The 20,436-nt window shown below is 32.2% G+C and overlaps 1 protein-coding gene across 2 annotated transcripts in view; it reads right to left on the reverse strand.

Annotated features, from left to right (window-relative positions):
- Positions 1-404: 404 nt before the first annotated feature.
- CHIC2 (cysteine rich hydrophobic domain 2) overlaps positions 405-20,436 on the reverse strand; it is a 41,592-nt gene continuing 21,560 nt past the window's right edge. For both annotated transcript variants that reach the window (XM_032274218.1, XM_032274217.1), the window contains exons 4-6: positions 7,148-7,204; positions 6,922-6,981; positions 405-3,238 (exon numbers count right to left, since the gene is read on the reverse strand). In XM_032274218.1, the coding sequence (XP_032130109.1) occupies positions 3,188-3,238; positions 6,922-6,981; positions 7,148-7,204 (168 nt within the window). In that variant the 3' untranslated portion in view covers positions 405-3,187. The remainder of the gene's footprint in view (positions 3,239-6,921; positions 6,982-7,147; positions 7,205-20,436) is intronic.

The following is a 20,436-nucleotide window of genomic DNA, read 5'->3' on the forward strand; positions in this document are numbered from 1 at the left end:
CTGTACTTTTGATTTAGTACGATTGATCAACAGCAAGTCAAAGCAAATATTTACAGTGAAACATCATGCATGCAGTTAAAGGTTATAATGGTGAAGCTAAATACCACAAAAGTTGAAATAGTCTGACTATGTACACAGTGTTATACAAAACTAATAGTCTGAACTCATACAACTGTATGTATTACTATTTAATGTCCTTTTACATCCAAAGATAGAGATAGAATATTGTCAAAGATTTTTACGGTTGGCCTGAATCTATTAATCTAAAAAAACAACCAGAAGCTCTCTAACACTGAAAAAATAACACTGAAGACACAACGTTGGGGAAAGCTGGATTCTTCCTGACTTAAACTTATTCAATTACAAAACTAGTTTAATAATAATAAGAAAATCGTTTACTAGTATTCAAGGCTTTGTTGAATTTATTTTGTTAATTTTAGGGCAAAATTACATGTTTATGTTTTAAATAAATGAAACCTAGTCATTAAAGAGTCTTAATAAAGCATCTGATGATCATTTTAGATAGGTAAGGTGATCTTAATGTAACTGAGGGCCAATATCTACCTTAGAAGCTAACTGTGTCACATCAGTGTTACTATAGTCATTAGGCTTTGGAGTATCATTTTAACCCAGATGGCCAAAGTTATATATTAAAGTATAACAGGGTTGGCAACGTACATTTTTTGAGAAAAGAATGTTTCTAAACAGAAATGATGACTGATTGTAAAATACCAGTAATGTATTTTTAAAAGACCATAAGTTATTTACTTAGACTATGTAAAATCCATATACTAAATTTTCTGCCAATAATATTTTTTCCTAGCCAGTTTAGCTCTATGGTTTATGTCCCACAAACTTTAAGTCAGAAACATGAGCTGAAGAACAATCATCACTTCAAATATTTCCTTAGACAGATGTTTACTTAACATGGGCATCTCTAATATCCAGTAACGTGGGCACTTAAATTCATGATTCAAGAAAGGATAGAGTTATACTATAGGCTACTAATTAAAATCCAACCATGAAAATCTAACTGCCCAAGGTATAATTGGCTTATGATAACACCACATATTAAGTATTCACAGTTCTTTTCTATATATGTACATTGGAAGTGCAAGTTTCTACGGAATCTTTAAGCAAATGGCACATCTCTGAATAAAATCAGAAAAGCTTTTAAAAATTCTATACTTAATATCATCAACTATGAAAAGTATCTTACAGTTAAAATATTCCTAAGGGAATATAGAAATTTTAAAATTATAATCCACAGACTAGTAATAGGAGAATAAATTAGGTAAATAGTTAAGTTCTTCTTATAAAGCTGGTCAATATGGTGCTCTATGGATTTACACAACTTTATACAGGGAATACTGTGTTGCATAGTCTACACAGTCATTATTTTTTTCTGCTCTTTCTGAATCCTGAGGCAGATTTAGCATTGTATGAAGACACAATATTTTCACACTGAAACCACAGAGGATTACTGGAGTTTCTAGATGGCATTATTTTTAATTGCACTACTTTAAGGTGGTAGAACACACCCTAGACACAAGTTAAATAAAATAAGTATTTGAATTCTTTGCACTTTGAGCTCTTCAGGAAAACTGTTCTACAAATTCAAGTTTCTGTTATTTGGGGGGCAAGGAAAACAAATAATTCTCAAACAAAAAAAAAATATTAAATCCTAGTTTTTAAGATAGCTCCTAATATCCAATACAGGATATAGGACATGAGATACTGGCATTTAACTATTCAAATTTATATAGGATTACAGTACTTTGAAGAAGTACAAAGAAATACTTTTAAAAATACAGGTATATAAATTAATGAAACTGTTATTTAAAATATTTAATACAAGGGAAAAAAGTATTATATAGTGGTACCAATTCTCAATACAAATTATTAAGCATAGTTTATATAATTCCAAAAGTTATTGACATTATTGCTCGATACCACAGTTGTATGGAACAAGTTCTTGACATACATTAAAATTTGTATAATTTCAGGTTTATAAAAAAAATTTACACATAGGTCATTCACAAATCTAGAAGTTTAAAAATGCAGAGATATGCACAATGAAAAGGAGAAAAAAATATATGTGTGTATATGTATATTTAAAAGAAACAAGCTAATCTGATTTAACTTCTACGTCACACTCTCAATCAAAACAAGTATACATAACTGTACTGAAAGTGAACTGGTGGATAAAAACAGTATTAAATGTACCCTCCATTTCTTATTAACAATCTGTTCTAAATATCACTGGGAAATTAAATACCAGCTTACTTTTAGTTCTAGGACTTTTGCTTTCTTTCAAAAACTTTTCAGAAACATATATCCATTCTATAATTGATAGGTTAGAAGAAATATTTTCCTTAGAAATTCTGTAAAGGAATACTTCCACTCTTTTGTATATAAGATTTGATAAACAATAAAAATAACCCAAGTAAGGCCATTATCATCTTGATCAAAAATATACACAGATTGTGATGCTACCATATTTTGTGATCCTGAGTTCTAGTAACCACTAGATACATGCATACCATTCACTGATTTGTCTATTCTAGTAAAAATTTAATCCTGTCTTACTACCTTTGAAGACAGAAATACTTTTAAAACTTTTTAATAGGTCTTTGCACTTTGTTACAGATTATCTGCCATAAACAGAGCATTAGCAATTGTATGAGAAAGGGTATGTCAGGTTCCAAAAGGGTATTAAAGAAAACTTACTATTTTAAAATAATGACTTATCAAATTTTAAAAGAAAAAATAATACAAAAAGTGTGCTTGCTAGAATAGATAAGTTGAGCCTTAAAAAGGTGTTTTTCTCTGTTAAGGAATTTATAAATAAAGGACTGTGTGTACCTTGGTGATAAAATAAAAAAGGCTGGCCACTTTTTATGCTAAGTCCAAATGTATTTTTTTGATAATACAAAAAAGTAATCCTTGAAAATCAGAATACATAACAGAAAAGAGCACAATAACTTAAGTATTAAACATCTGTATGAAATAACTGTTGCAAAGATCGACAAAAATGCACACTTAGAACATGCGGTTATTTAAAAAAAAAAAAAACAACACCACACGATTCTGTAGAACCAATGTTATGTCACCACCAGGAGAGCACCAAGCAAGGCACCATTGGAAAGACAACATACTTGGAAAGTCTCTATAAATAAAGTAAATGCTAATCTGGTCGAAAAATCGGTGTCTTTGGTAAAAATTCTATGAGGATGACCTGTAAAAGGAGAAAAAAAAGTTTTTAAAAGATTTAAACAAATTTTTTTCGTTAAATTTTGGTTACATTCTATCACAATTTTTTTCAAAATCCATTCACATTTTAAAACTGCAACTTTGGATTACTAAAACAGATCTTTATCTGGTAATGCAGAGTTCCATCACTGATAATTTTTATTTCTGACCTTTATCAATTATACAAAATACTGTATGAAAAGGAAGACAAATAATCAAGTAAAATCACCAGAGTCTGAGAAGGGTGATATAAATGGTGCCCCTGGCACACTGGAGAAGCAAACATGCATACATGCATGCTCCCTTGCACTCATGAGAAAAGGGGCTAGCATTTATTTAGAACTAACTGTATACCAGGTGTTCCATACCATATTGGGTCTCTTTCAACCCAACAAGTTTTCTATGGGGCAAGTATTATCATCCCTATTTTACAGATGAGGAAAACTGATGATCCAGACAAGCTGTAACATGACTGTGGAATCAGTGTTTGAATGAAAGACTCCAAAGCCTTACCCTTTTTACAGCCCTATGTGACTGCAGCTGACCCAACATTTTTCTTCAGGCTTCCTCCTTTTTAATCAACCCAATTACACGAGTCTTCTCTAAGTTCTAGAGTTGCTCTCATTTTATGCTACCAGAATATGCAGTACCTTTAAATAAAATGTCCCTTATCTCTTAATTTTTTTTTTAAAGTCCATTCCTTCTTAGGTTAGCAAAATTAAAGACTAAAATCTGCTCCAAAAGACCTTTTAATAAGAAACTAAAGGAAAACCAACAAAAACAAAACATGGTAACACAGAATTACACAAGGTGACCAGAGCTAATTTTTCCAAATTTGAATCGTCTTAAATTACAATCAACTCATTCTTTGCTCCAAATTTGTATGGAATAGATGGTGATTTAAAAATTATTTGATTTTAAAAGTTTCTAAGTCTAGTAAACTCATCATTCTTTTTCAGAAACTATGTCTTTATATGACCTCTAGATTTGAATACTTCTACAAATTAGCTGTTTGGGCCAGAAATCTTTTTTCACTCTTCAGTTCTCCTGGCTTTTGATCTGCCTCAATAAAGAAGGTACACTTCTATACCTAGGTCAAAAATATTCCTGTCCTATTCTAGTTATCCTATACTAAGCCTTAGCTGTCACATCTGCCACTCTCCTGACCTGTGATTTGCCTGCAAAATATTCACTAGCTCCCTGTTAAAATACTTTCTCCCAATTAGCTTCTTCATTTGAGCTAGATTTCCTTGTTTCTCAGGTTTCTTATCTATAAAATAAAGGCATCGGACTAGATGACAAGATTATTTGCAGCTCTAAAATTTGACAATTAAATGTTAAAACTACTGAAGAGTCAACATTAAGTAAATTCTTTTGTATTTCAAATATGTCCTCAATCAAGTGGTCTTTATAATTTTAGTCCCCAGGCATGGGCATCCCCACACTTTACAGTATATACTATTAATATATAACATAATATAAAGGCTATCTTTGCCTACATTTAAATTATTATTAGTTTAAAAATAATATATCCTACAAATTTTTCCTTCAGAAGCCACACATAGAGACTGCCACTTGTTTCATTTCTTCTAAATCATCCGTCTTCACCATACATGAACAAAGAAAAGTTAGCACCAACGTGTTTTTCTTTTTTTTTTTTTTTTTTTTGGTATCTCCAATGTTCAAATTATAAACAAGGATAATTATTTTAACAAAATGAAATTTCTGTAGATAACAGAAAAGTTGAGGGAAAAGAGGAACACACGGTTAAAAAGGCCCAAATTCATTAGATAAAATGAATTTTATTTGCTAGTTTAACTTTTAAAATTCATTTTCATGAATATTTTAAGCTAGGTTATTCTTACTTTCAACTGTCACAAATATACATACTCTGAGAAAATCTAGTGAAACACACATTTTTTTTCCCAGGATTTTTTTTTTTAAGTGGGGGGTATTGCTATATTACCCAGATTGTCTTTGTACTCCTGAGCGCAAGTGATCCTGCTGCCTCAGCCTCCCCAGTAGCTGGGACTACTGGCATGCCCACTACATCCAGCTTTTTCCTAGCAATTTAAATATTTATTTTATCTTTACTACTCTTCTGGATATCTCCTATGATGACGTGAAAGTAATATAATGGCTTTAGTAGAAGTGCTTAATTATCTAAAAATTCAAGGAAACTATTTTACAAACAAAGCATTTAGTTCAGAATATTTTGGAAGGTTACTAATTTCATGAATAAATTATAGTTACATGGCTCGATCTGGAAATCATAGCATTGGGATAACTTTTATGTTTTCCTTTCCAAAGTAAACTTAGAAATGCATGAAAAAATTAATACCTCAGTTTTAAGCTTAGTGTTTGTATTTATATATGCAGTAAATATTTTCTTCACTAAATCCTTTACATCTCCGAACTATCCATTTCTCTTCCCAAAATATATACACAAACCTTCTTTTTAAGGTGAAAAATACAAGACTAGTATTCTCAACTCAAAATAAATTACTCAAATGTGCTATGATTCTAAAGAAGTATCAAGTGTTTTTCTTATCATCATAAATTAACATTTGATATAGTAAAGACAAAATCTACATTATTTGGTTCATTGAATAAAGCTAGTCTAAGACATTTTATAAATATTATTTATGTTCAAGGATAGAAATGGCATTTGACTGTGTGATAATGAAAGAACAGGAAAATGCTAACAGAGAAAAATGATTTTATGATAATTTACAACTATTTAAACACTGTTTTAATCAACATTTTACACACACACACACACACACACACACACACACACACACACATCTATGATGTCTATATTGTTTTAAAGAATAGACAAAATTCCTCAGAAATGTTGTAACAGGTACTTCACAAAGGCTCTGAGTTTTATTTTCAACAATTAACTTTTCCTTAGATCTTTTTCTTTTAAAGTAACAACCTGCCCATATTGAAAATAAAACACCCAGGCTCAAAAGAGAATTAAAATTCTTAATTTTCTAGAGAATTCTGAAAATTTCAAAAGGAGAAAAACTGTTCAAGTAAATCATGAGATCAGTAATTAAATCCCATGCTGAATAAATTCTAAAATTCATTGTATATATATGCCAAATTAGATATTTTTTAACAAGTAAACACAAGATGATCAAACGTCTCATCTCCTGCTTATTTTTAAGATAATTTTTACAAAGCAATATTCTAATAACACTTCTTTAAAGGCCACTGAGGTATGGGCAGTTAAAATCTATAAAGGCTAAAGGTTTCTTAAGCTCCAATGGCTTGGCTGAAAGGTTTTCTTCCATACTGGGAAACTTGATTAGCATTATATAAAAAAGCCATATCTGACTTGCTGCGTAACCAAAGTTGTGGTTATTCTTCATACAGCATCTAAAATTTCACACTCCATCAACACATGTTCAGGCTATTTTATCTTGGCAATTAATTTATTATTTTTCAGAACACAGTGAAGCCTTGTTTTCAAGTCATTCATAACTTTATAAATCAGTCTTGCACATGAAACCATGCATCTGTGAACCGTAGAAAATCCTTGCACTCAAGAGATTAAGCTCCTGACACCTTTGCTGATTAATAATCATGGAAAGAATAAGATCAGAAGCAAAATAAATGATCATTTAATAGAGAAACTCACAAAACAGCCCTTTAACTTACATATTCCATCATGTTATTCGTTTCACATTTCCTTTTGCTCAGTCTCCAATGCAAGCACAGCTAGACAAGAAGGAGAGTAAAAGAAGAAAAATGAGCTCTATTTTATTGCAGCACACAGACTAACCCATTTGTCCACCTTTCATATTTTTAGTTCAACAAAAGCATCTGTTTCCATACTGTGCAATTCAGACCCCAACAGTACGAAGCTGCTCCCTGTGGTACTCACCTTGTGGTATAACCTATTGTTTTCCCATTCTAATAACTTCTCAATCGATCTTCGTGTCTGGAAGACAAATGAGAAAAAAGTTTACTCTTGACTGGTTTTAGAAAACTTTGTTTTGCAGCTGCTTTTTTTCTGGGAAAAGGGAAGAGGTATAAGACAGTGACTGAGCATAGTGTGGTGTGTATCACTATCAATGTTCTAAGCACTAAATGGTAACCAAAACACGAAGAGTATTCTTTCTTAAAAAAGATATGGCTTTATTTTTATCATATGAATCTTTTTTACTAGCCTCTGATTTAAAACTATCAAGGTTTAAAAAGCTAATATCATCTGCCAAATCAATTTAAATCCCCACTTGTTTCAAAAATATGTTTCCAATACTTAAATGGTAACAAAAGTTCCTTAATACATATTTTAAAACAAAAGTAAATATTAGTTAACAAAATGCAAAGGGCCTTTCAGTAAGTTCCAAAACAAAAAAATTGGAGGTTAATATTTAAAAATCAATGAGTTAAAAAAATCAAACTTTCACATCATGCTTAAAATAATGTCCATATTTAAAAGCCAGCTTACTGATTATTCTACAGATAGAAGGCAAAAATTTTATTTAAACCAACATAAAAGTGTCATCTCATAGTAAAACCAAACTCTTAATTTAATATTATTGTTTCAGGAAATCAACTGAGAATTTACTTCACTTGACTGTTGCAAGATATGCTATCCTGCAAAAAATGTTTCTGGCTTGGGAGTATGAATAAAAGACGGTAATTCATGGTGCCAGGTGTTAGGATGAGACTGACACAGCTGCACGTGCAAAAATGACAGTGTAGCCACCAGGATCAATTGCAACTTGGTTCAGCTGCACCTTTCTTGCAAGGGAAAGAAAAAAACATCTTACCACTATTAATGTAGTATAATTATAAGTAAGTATTAGTGATCAGATATGAAAATTTACGTGTTAAGCAAGGACTAGCTAGGTGAAAAACTGTTAGGATGAAGCTGGGTTTGAACAGTTTAATGTTACAGAATAAAATTTTAGTATTTATTTAAAGTATCCACTGTAATCTAGTTACGTTACCTTTTAGCATATTAAACATGCTAAAGACACACCAAAGTCACATAAAGTGCCAATTATAATTCATAACTACCAATGAATTACGGCTACTGCCTTACATTTTCTAAGCTTATGTCATAAAAATCAGAAAATCAACTACTTCTCTAGGTAATAATATGCCAATGACTAATTTATTACATTACTTTCTTTGAAGAGTCTTTTTGGCAAGAATTTTAAAGAAAAAAAAATGTGCCCTTGTTAACAATGATCAGCAGACCTCACTTGTTTCTTTGTAAAGATAGCCTTTTAGAGGCAGCTCTCCTTTTAAATGAAAATAGGGCAGCAGTTATGGTCACACTTTTTGTTAATTTAGTTGCCAGTCAGCCCCAAATCAAAAGAAAATAAGGCTGCAGAGTGTAATTAACATTCAGTTCGGTCGTTTTGTCCCTTGTCTAGCCCCCAAGCTTTGTTAAAATTGCCATCTGAATGCTGAAGGCTGTAGGGAAATCGATTTGATTCTAATCGCACCATGAAAAGAACATGATCTAACTGCTTTCAGCCCTCCGTAAATCTGTACTAGGTCTTTAGCACAATGCAACTTCCAATTTAAAAAGCACTGAATGTCTCGTCAATGACTTTGTGAAGAAAAAAGAACAAGGAGCAGACATAAAAATTCCAATAGTTGTTTAAGCATTAAAGTTCATTTGCATCACAGCGAACCTGAAAAGGGCTGACCTCTCAAACCGCCTCTCAGGTCTATGAAGTTGTAGCCTTGACAAGCTCACATTGACAGAGCTCATTGACTCTGAAAGGCTACTCTATCAATGGTGAAAAATGGCAATAGGTTCTACTCTGAGCAGGCATCTGCCTGCCCACCCGCTGCTAAACCAATGGCAAAACCAATTCAAAACCTGAATCTACCTTGTAATCTTTCTTTCTAGGGCCTTTTAATAATAGATTAAGATTAGTACACAATTTGAGGTTTTACTTTTGCTGATGATTTTGGGGGTGGTGGATGATGAAAGAACTAGAGTGGAACAAGATTTCCTAGTCCATTGTTTTATATTAATGTATAAAATACTACTCAAAAGCTTAACACTACATTCTGTAAATATTTATTACTGAAAGAAGAAAATGTAGTTACCATCATCATTTCATCAGAAATTTAAACCCATACTATAAGAATAGATCTCGTTATGATATATAGGCACACACATACATATACAATTTTAAAACTTAAAAATAAAAATATTTAACTTAAATCAACTACTAGCTTTTGAATAAAAGATAATTACAAAGTATAAATCTTAACTTCCAAAATATTGATGTAGGAATTCTGAATTTCTTCTTTGCCTATAATTAGGAGTTTAATGATAGGGTTTGGTATAATAATTGTATCTTACAATATTTAAGAATTCTAAAACAAACAAGCTCTGATATGCCACATCTGAATAAGCATATAAATATAAAATATTTCTACACACTTCACAGTCTGAAGTAAAAGCTGCGAATTAGCACCATCTAATCTTGCTATAAGACTTCTTTCCTGCTTGACAGGTGAAAAAAAAAGCACTTGCACGTGCAGCTTAATTAATCATTGCACTTGACATCTCAATGATTTACAGTGAGGAGCAGGTGAGAACATACAAAACCAGAAAGGAACCCTTGATTTGAGTGGAACATTTCTAGCACACTAAGGTGACAAGTATATAGATTCTAGCAGTCATTTAAAAAAAAAAAGAAAAGAAACTGTGCCACAAATTATTTGTTAGTAACAACAAAAGCTCAAATTAAATGAAAAAAAAAAAAAAGATTTAGCTACTGAGAATGTTTAACACTCTGCAATTATTTTTAGTCAAGAAAATCAAAATATATTTTCAAGATTAAATACAATACCAATTTGGCAGATACTAAAAAAAAAAAAAAAAAAAAAAAATGACACTTCAGCATTTATAAAAGCTACTTAAAAGCTTTAAACCTGAAAAGAAAGCACACTATAACTGTAGTCATCTAGAGAAAAGTTAGAGTTTATGTCCACAAGGCTGTCAAGTAGCTATTTCTAATGAAATGTAAGATTCAACACTGCCAAGCTCTATACTTGCTAACTGGACAAGCAAACCTAATAATATAACAACCCGTCCTTGGTTTTTAAATGTTTTATTTCAATTCCAAATTCAAAACAAGCTGAAGCAAATTAATACACGTCAGAAAAAAATAATATGTATGGGATCTGTCAGCATGAAACACAGTACCAAAAAACACCATCTTTCAGTATTCCAGGCTACTTTCTAAAAAAAAAACAAGTCATCTTTAATTTTCCTAAGAGAATTTAGTGCTTGTGAAAAGCACCAGATTGATAGTCATGGGAACTAAAAATCTATTTAGCTGAAAGACCAGGGGAAAGGGCAGTGCAGGCTTTAGTGCAAGCTTCCCTACAGTGGGCCTTAATCCTTTTCACTGCTCACACCCTGGGGGTGAGGGGACAGGTTAGTAGTTCTCTACCAATGGAATCCTCAGTCCTTCTGCAAAAGATAATCAACATAAAACTAATTTTATCATGTATTCTTATCAATAATTAAATGGACCAAGACCACCAACTCACACCATGCAAGCGAAACAACTTTTTTGTGCGAGTGGTATCATATTACTGACCTGGTCTTGAAGTAGACAGCTCCAAACCTCTGGATCCTACCCATCTCCCTCAGACAGTTCACTTTAAATGACACTTTTTCTTAAAAAAAAAAAAAAGACCCACACATTTCTTCATTCCCATACCTTAGTGGTTATATTTTTCTCATCAGTGAACTAGTTTTAATATAGCCATTCAGCTGTGTGAAAGTAAAAAATTAACAAGAGATTCAAAAAATATCATTTCAATTACTAAATAGATATTAAACAGATTTAAGTTGAGCAACTGGTAGTAGTAACAGAGTAGAAATTTTGGCTTCTATTTACATTGCCTTTGGTCCTTTTTAGATTTTTGGTAGAATTGTGAAAATAAGCAAAAACATGAAAACGGAAAGAGAACTAAAAGGGCCTCAGTAATTCACAAAATGGCTAATGAGGTAATGATTAATCAACAATATTAGATAAGACATACCCATATAAGACATATCTTCCAAAGAAGCATCTAAAGTAAGCTTACAGTAGCAAAACACATATACACCTAGACAAACCCAATTACTGCAATAGAAAACTAAGATTTCCTGAAAATTCAAATTTGAATTATTAGGTACTTTTGTAATTTTTCCTAAATACTGTAACTTTCTTAGGAATAAATTATTAATATTATTCCCCATAAACAAATTAAGTGCCATTAGACATAAATAAGTCTTCCAGGACAGCAAAGAACCATTTAGAAAATCTTTAAGGTATTAATCTCCTACTTTGCAACCACTATTACTTAAGAGTTGCCTAATTCCCAATGACTCATTTATTGACAATCAATTGTTTGAAAATGTGGTTTTACAAAGAAGTGATTTTCTAGACATTACTAATAAAACCAATGGAAATTTCATGAATTTTAGAGTATTAACAGCCAAAGGAAAAACTGTTAAGTGTAGAAACTGTAATAAAGTTTCTCTTACTATTTCCCAATGAAATAGTGTTCTCAGTCTTTAGAACAAAAAGACACTATGATATACTAAGAAAATGTTTAACTAGAGTATCTCACTAATAACTATTTATAAAAGTTCATCTATTTAAATCTACAATTAAAATGTATTTGAATTAGATTTATTCATACCATCACAAAATGGGAAAGCAAAATTTCAAATGTTCAATTTCCTACTTAAAACAAATTTTAATTTTAAACTCTTTAATCTGTAATGCATTAACTTTAACTAGAATAATGCTTTGAATGTATTCATAATCTTGTTTTTATAAGTATTTTTCAAATAAGAATGCTATTTATCTTTAGACATCTGTGTAAACTGAATTTAAATAAAACAATGTTTTTGGTTATGTTATTAGGAAGAAACCATATATAACTTAAAATGCATTATTTTAACATAAGAAAACTTAAGAGGAAATTATATTATTCACTTCTGTTCATCTGGATTAATATGAAATTTTACATTCCATTGATGTGCAAAATATTAAATAACTATCACACAGTATTATGCTACATGAAAAATCTAGATTCGCCAAAAAGATAAACTAAAATATGATTTCTCAAAAGGATTTTTAAACAAATTCCATTCCTTCACATTAAAGCTCCTTTTAAAATTTTTACATGAACATTAACTTTTAAATAATCTAGACATATTAAAACACCCACTGAAGTATCATGAACTATTTGTTAAAAGTAATATTTTTAGATGGAAATATGCTAAAAAGATCGCTAACATTTTGTGAATCAAAAATATCCTCTTAACTTAGTACTGGGCAGTGACTTAATCTTAAATAGAATTTCATCAAGTTTATGATCTAGTGAGAGATTATTAATTTGTTTAGGTTACACTGGCTATGAATTATGAAAGATGGGGATTCTCTCTCTCTCCAGAAAAAAAGAAACATGTATAAAACATGCACAATATAAAGGGTGTTATCTAATAACTTTGGATAACATTTTAGAAAATACTGGTAACATTTTTAAAAACTAAAATTGAGTTTTGAGGTCCCTGTCTGACCCACCTTCTGTATGACCCATTTCCACTGGGCAATCTTTCTGCTGGGTCTCAAAGGGTATTTTTGGTTTCAATAATCTAGTAAAATGAAAATGTGCTTGGGTTGGGGCAGGGTGCAGGAAGGGTCTCCTTGAACTTGGGCAGCAAATATGTCACCACTATTGCTAAAAAAAAAAAATTATCCAAAAAATATAAAAATAATTAAAGAGAGTTTCAACTGACCACAGAATATTAGAAAAACTGTTCATAAGACAAAGGAATTTCACTAAGCTAATAAAATAAAAAGTACGGCTATCAGGAATTTTTAAAAATATATGTAATTACAAAAGGAAGAATCAGTGCTTAGGACCAACAGGTAGAAAAAGGGTAAAAGGCCGGGTGCAGTAGCTCAGGCCTGTGATCCCAGCACTTTGAGATGCTGAGAAGGGCAGATCACTTGAGCCTAGGAGTTCAAGACCACCCTGGGCAACATGGCGAAAACCCATCTCTACAAAAAATACAAAAATCAGCCAGACATGATGGTGTGCACCTGTGGTCCCAGCTACTTGGAAAGCTGAGGTGGGAGGATCACTTGAGCCTGGGAGGTCAAGGTTGTAGTAAGCATGTCACTGCACTCCACCCTAGGCAACAGAGTAAGACCCTGTCTCAAAAAAAAAAATTGTTTTAAAAAGAAAAGAAAGGGGTAAAAGAAAATCATCTGCTGATGATAACAGACAACTGGAGAAACAATTATGTCTAATGTTTTTTTTTACATATGAAAACTAAAGCTTACAGAGGTAAAGAAACACAAATCTATATACTAGGAAATGCCGGAGCTAGGATTTGAAATCAGGATTAAATGACCTTCAACTTCCTGTTATTTTCATCATGCTACAGAACTATTATAATATTATCACAAAAAAAGAATTTTTATAGGCCAGGGACCTTGGCTCACGTCTGTAATCCCAGCACTTTGGGAAGTCAAAGTGGGCGGATCACTTGAGGTCAGGAGTTTGAGACCAGCCTGGTCAATATGGTGAAACTCTGCTAAAAATACAAAAATTAGCCAGGTGTGGTGGTATGTGCCTGTAGCCCCAGGTACTTGGGAGGGTGAGGTGGGAAAATTGCTTGAACCCAGGAGGCAGAGGTTGCAGTGAGCTGAGACTGTGCCAATGCACTCTAGCCTAGGTGACAGAGTGAGAAGACTCTGTCTCAAAAAAAAAAAAAAAGAAAAGATAGGAAAAGAATTTTTCTTAAGAACTTTTTTAGAGATATGTTATGGATATTTTACAAATGATATCCTGAGACAAATAAGTGAATGGCCCTGATATACATCTACTAAACAAAGCTGGCAAATAGAGATAATAATTCTTTATACACCTCCTCCTCTGCCCTTCACCTTTTTTATTTCCTAGTACACCAAATTCTGACAGTTTTTGTCTTTTAAGTATCATTTTAATCTGTTTACTTCTCTTTCTTGTCTACTTTTATGCCTTTCTCTTCTTGATTTATGCAGTCACTTCACTGAATCCACCCGTCTTCCCTTCACTTTAAAATCTTAATGGTTTCATTTCAATTATATTTTACATACATTTGTCCTTAATTTTAAGGCCATTTGTGACTTTGTAAAAGTAAACTTTTGTAAATCAGAATTTTTTTTACAGATATTATCCTGAGACAAACAACATATCTAAGATATGCAAGTTATGTAAGCCACTAACGAGACTATCGGCTTTGAATAATCAACTTACTTTAAAACTATGATTAATGTGTTCAAGAAAAGAGAATAGAAAGGTGGATGAAAAAATAAAGAATTTCAAAAGAGAAGTGGAATCTATAAAAACAGCAAATGGACACCCTAGAATTGAAAAAATACAGTATCTGACATTAAAAACTCAGGTCACAGAAGATAGGTGCAAATCTTTCTATAAACCACTACACCAATACTATATTCTAAATAGAGGGAAATGAATGTCAGCCAGCTGTTGAACAAAACACATTTTAAGGATTCTAGCACATCTTTAAAGTCCCAGTGCTACCTCTGCATTTTTAAGGCTCAAAATTTACACTTTTACGAGTATCTTCTTTTATGACAAAAACTTAGTAACATGGTTTAATTTCAATTAAAAGCAAATTGCCACTGGTGTTCATAAGAATAGCAGTAATTTATATAAGAATCCATTTTTTAAGTTTCAAGGCCAAAGCATTCTTTAAAATGGAACAACAGTAAATGTATTCCTCCAGTTATGAGAAATCTTTTATGTAAGATCCCTTTTGTAAAGGGACTGAAATAAGACTTCAAAAAGGTCAAACCTATTTTATTATTCTGTATCTTATAATAGTGAAGGAAAGTGAGGAAGGGGCCAGAAACTCCAAATTAAATGCCTAGGGCTAGATACAGAAAACCCAATTCTTTCATTCAGAGTTCCTGTCCTACCTTCGCTGCATTAACTCATTACATGTCATTCCCAATCTCTCTAAAAGTAAACACACAAGTTTCAAGAAATGATATAATACCAGAGGAAAAATAACTTAAGCAGAAGTCATAAAAACTTATTTGCTAGGGAGTGGGAACCTAATAAATAACTTTTCAAAGACAGGGTGTTGACTTTCATTTGTTTTTATAAAAGCTAAACAGAAGCAAAAGCAATATATCAACTCTTGGTTGTCCAACTGTTAACTTTGTATAAAATCTGCTTTAAAAGTATATTTTTCTCCTATACCCACTTTACCTGCTTTACAGCTTTTTTCCTTTACTCTTTGTGTTTTCAAGAAATACAAATCTATTTAAATATTAGGAAAAAATACTTATAAATATAAATCTGCCGAAAAACTAAAAGTACTGCAAAAGATGATATAACAATGCATGGATATTGTTACTATTTATCAATCAACTGCACAAATTAGGTAAATCATAACCTAGTTCAGCCCATAGGCCTGAATTTCCTAACTCATGAAATCTTTTAAATTCCTTCCAAAGCTCTAAAATCGATCTCGCTGCTGGTAGATATAATGTCAAATTTCAATAATAAAAAATAGCTTGATTTTTGTATCTCTTTAGAATAGTGAGAAAAGCATGAGATTTTGAGTTGTAAGATTGGAATTCCAGTTTGGCTTAACTTTGTAAACTGGGAGACCCAAACAGGTTACTTGACTTCTGAGCCTCAGTTTTCTCATCCTTAAAATAATCTGAATATCTGCTTTTGTAATTTTTTAAGAATACAGTACAAATAAATTGATTAATTAAATCCCTGGCACATAGTAAGTAAGCACTCAATAACTTTCTGATGTTACCATGATATTTCCACATAAGGTGTTATAAAGATTAAATTAAAAGAGAATGTATGTAATATGACTTGCTAATTGCCGGTATACAATAATTATCTTTCTCTTTATTTGTTCCTTGTGGTCCATTACTTCATTGCATATCAACACATATTTTACATTTTATAGCAAAATCTTTCAAGTTAAACATCAAGAATTTAGCAATTTAGAGTAACTGGTATTATAAACTAAGTGTTTCTATCTTAAATTACATTTAAGTAGGTGTAAAAGTCTAACATCAAATATGATGTGAAAGTTTTTATGAAATGTAAAAATAAGATGTTTATGATTTAAATACAAGCCATAAGTCGTTTGCTTCTCTAAATTTACTTGACAAAAATTTCTCCAAGTTGTATTTTATATTGCTAAGTCTATCATTGTACATTAGAACAGTATAAACATCCCCTACACAAGATCGGGTTCCTGAAAAACCTCTGTAATAAAAGCATATGAGAGTCAAGAAAAAGAGGGTAATAAAAATTAAGACCATTATTGACCATATGAATATTTGTTATATTTACCAAAATAAAGCAAATTGGATAGCATTCTAGAAAAAAATAGCATTGGTTTTCTATATCTTTAATCAGTAATAACAGCAGTTACAAGACCACATTTCATTCATCTTTCCTTGTTCACCAGAAATTCTTCAGGATTCCCACTTCACTAGAATTTCAATACAGTTTCAAATTTGTTCTGCCTTGTTTTAATATCTGTAATATGTTGTATGTTATAGGTATTTTTCTTTATCTTATTCTTCATCTAAATGTTCAGTTCCTTTCTCATTTTATGACTCAGAGTTACTGATTATAAATGGTCAATCCCAAACAGAGAGTAAATCAGTTCTGAAAGTTTTGGATAACTTTTAATAACATCAGTCTAACTGAATAAGGATATTTTATATTCCTCCCATATATAGTTTTCTACTTATGATTCCCCCAGGTTCACTTTCCATTGAATTTCTTTAAGTCTTACAAGGTTGCATTCTAACTTAAAAAGAAAACTTTACTATTCACCTCTTCCATTTAGATTCTCAACCCTACTATATCCCCTAACCAGAGTAAGTCACACTTATTGGATAACTAGAAGTTGAGAGTAAAGAAATTCAGAAGAAATGTAAGTAAACTAGAACTTCAACTAAAGAAATATAGTGAGCTGGATTACCATTTATTTGTATGTATACAAAATACCTTAAATGAGAGAAATACAGGTATCTGAGCCAGTTTCAAAAACTAAATAGCAATTATCTTTAAAAAAAAATTCAGAGAAGAAAAAAACTAAGAAACCTATATTAATATTACAATGATGGCCAGATGTAGTGTTTCATGCCTGTAATCCCAGCACTTTGGGAGGCCAACACTGGAGGACTGCTCGAACCCAGGAGTTAAAGACCAGCCGGAGTAACATAGAGAGACCTCATTTCTACAAAAATTCTTTGTTTTAAATTGGCCAGGCATGGTGATGTGAGTCTGTAGTCCCAGCTACCTGGGAAGCTGAGGTAGGAGGATCACTTGAGCCCAGGAGATCCAGACTGCAGTGACCCATGATCATACCACTGCACTCCACTCTGGGCAACAGAGTCCCTATCTCAAAAGAAAAAACAAAACATATATATTAATTAACACTCTCACAACCTAATAGAATAAAACTTCCTCAAGCTGATAAAGGACATCTACAAAAACCCTACAATTAACATAACACTTAATAATGAAAGTCAGAATGCATTCCTTCTAAGATCAAGAACAAGCCAAGAGTATGTTGTCACTACTACTAATCAATGTTATTCTGGAGATTCTAGCCAGTGCAGTAAGGCAAGAAAAAGTAACAAAAAGCATCTTGATTAGAATAAAAGTATAGTAGTAACACTGTCTTGATGGGCAGATGACATGTTTGTCTATGAAGAAAATTCAATAGAATCTTTAAAGAAACTCCTGGAACTAACAGGTGAGTTTAGCAAAGCTATACCCTATCAACAAAAAATAAAAAATTAAAATAAAAAAATACCATTTTAAATAGCATTAAAAAACTAAGTTCTTATAAAGATGAAAAAAGATATATTAAGACACAAAGGCACATATACTAAAATCTACAAAATATCACTCAGAAAAAAAACATAAAAGACTTAAGTAAATGGGGGAAATACTGATTCATGTGTCAGAAGAGGAAATACTTTTAAGAGGCCAATTTCTCCAAACTGATTCACAGATTCAATGCAATCCAAACTAAATTCCCAGCAGGACTTGTAGAAACTGAAAGGCTGATTCTAAAATTCACATGGAGTCCAAACAACCTACAAAAGCAAAACAACTCTGAAAAAGGGAATACAAAGTTGGAGAACCAACACTACCCAATTTCAAGACATAACTATAAAGCTACAATACTCAAAGCAGTGTGGTACTCACATCAAGATAGACAAACATAAAAAAAAAGAGACAGAGCCAAAAAATGGACCCTTATATTAACTGATTTCCACCAAAGGAAGAAAGACAATTCAGTAAAGACAGTCTTTTAAAGAGATGTAACTGGTAAAATTAAATGCCCATATATTTTTTAAAAACCCTTCAATCCATATAATAAATCATATATTAATAGAAAGTTTAACTCAAAATATGAAACCTAAACCTATAAAACTCTATAAGAAAACATGTAAAAATCCTTGTGACCTGAGCTTAGGAAGAATTACTAGATATAACATTAATAGCACAATCCCTAAAAGAACAAAAAGACAAATTGGACTTCATAGAAATTAAAAATTTGTTTTTGAAAACTATTGGAAGATGAAAAGACAAACTACTAATTGGAAGAAATATTCGCAGAGCAGATACTTTTATCCAGAATCTATAAATAATTCTCAAAACTCAACAATAAGAAAACAAGAAACAGTGAGCAAAAATTTAGAACAGACACCTCACCAAAAAAGATATGTAAATGAAAAATTAGCATGAAAAGATGTTCAACATCACTAACCATTAGGAAAAATGCAGATTAAAACCATAATGATAACATTACACCACTGCACACTTATTAGAAGGACTGTAATTAAAAAGACTATGTTGGGCTGTTCTTGCATTGCTATAACGAAATACCTGAGAATGGGTAATTTATAATGAAGAGGTTTAATTGTCTCAGGGTTCTGCAGGCTATACAAGAAGCATGGCTCTGGCATCTACTCAGCTTCTAGGGAGGACTCAGGGAGCTTATAATCATGGTGGAAGATGAAAGGGAGCAGGCATCTCATATGGCATGGCAGGAGCAAGGGGGTTGGAGGAGGTGCCACACACTTTTAAACAACCAGATCTTGAGAGAACTCAGCACCAAGCCATGGAGGATCTGCCCCCATGATCCAGTCACCTTCCACCAGGCCCCACCTCCAACACTGGGGATTACATTTCAGCATGAGATTTAGAGGCAACACACACCCAAACTCTATAAAACACTAAACTAAATGTTGACAAGAATGTAGCAGAAGAGAATCTATCCTACAGTACTGTGAGATCACAAAATAATTTCTCAGCTCCTTAAATGCATTTCCATGGATTGTCCCACCCCCTGACCAAAAAAAAAAGAAAAAAAGAAAGCTAAATATATACATGACATATGACCAAGGCATTCCACTCAGAAATTTTTACTCATGAGAAAAAAAAGTGTATGTTCATAAAAACACTTGAACAAGAACATTCACAGCAGCCTTATGTATATAAAGATATTGTTGGAGAATGAAAAGACAGCTACAGACTGCAAAATGTCCATCACCAGGTAAACAGATAAACAAATGTGGCATAGCCACACAAATAACATTATTTAGCAATAAAAGAGAATGAACTATGGATTCAACAGCATGGTTGAATCTCAAAATCATACTAAAAGAAGACAAAAAGGGGCTGGCCGGGCATGGAGGCTCACACTTGTAATTCCAGCACTTTGGGAGGCTGAGGTGGGTGGACTGCTTGAGCTCAGGAGTTTGAGAGACGAATCCCTGTCCCTATCAAAAATATAAATATTAGCTAGGCGTGGTGATGCACACCAGTGGCCCCAACTACTTGGGAGGCTGATGTGGGAGGTTGAGTGGCGCCTACAAAGTCTGGGAAGGCTGTAGTGAGCCATGATCATGCCACTGAACTCCAGCCTCGGTGACAGAATAAGACCCCGTCTCAAAAATAAATAAAAAATATAACAAGAAGACAAAAAATAATGCATATTGTATGATTTCATTTAGATAAAACTGTAGAAAATGCAAACTAATCTTAGGAAGCAGATTAGCACTGGCACAGGGAAGTTTTTGGGAATGATGAACACGTTCACTATCTTGA

Source organism: Sapajus apella, unplaced genomic scaffold (genome assembly GCF_009761245.1).
Source record: "Sapajus apella isolate SASKATOON/1434 unplaced genomic scaffold, GSC_monkey_1.0 scaffold5, whole genome shotgun sequence".
In the NCBI taxonomy this organism is placed as follows: Eukaryota; Metazoa; Chordata; class Mammalia; order Primates; family Cebidae; genus Sapajus; species Sapajus apella.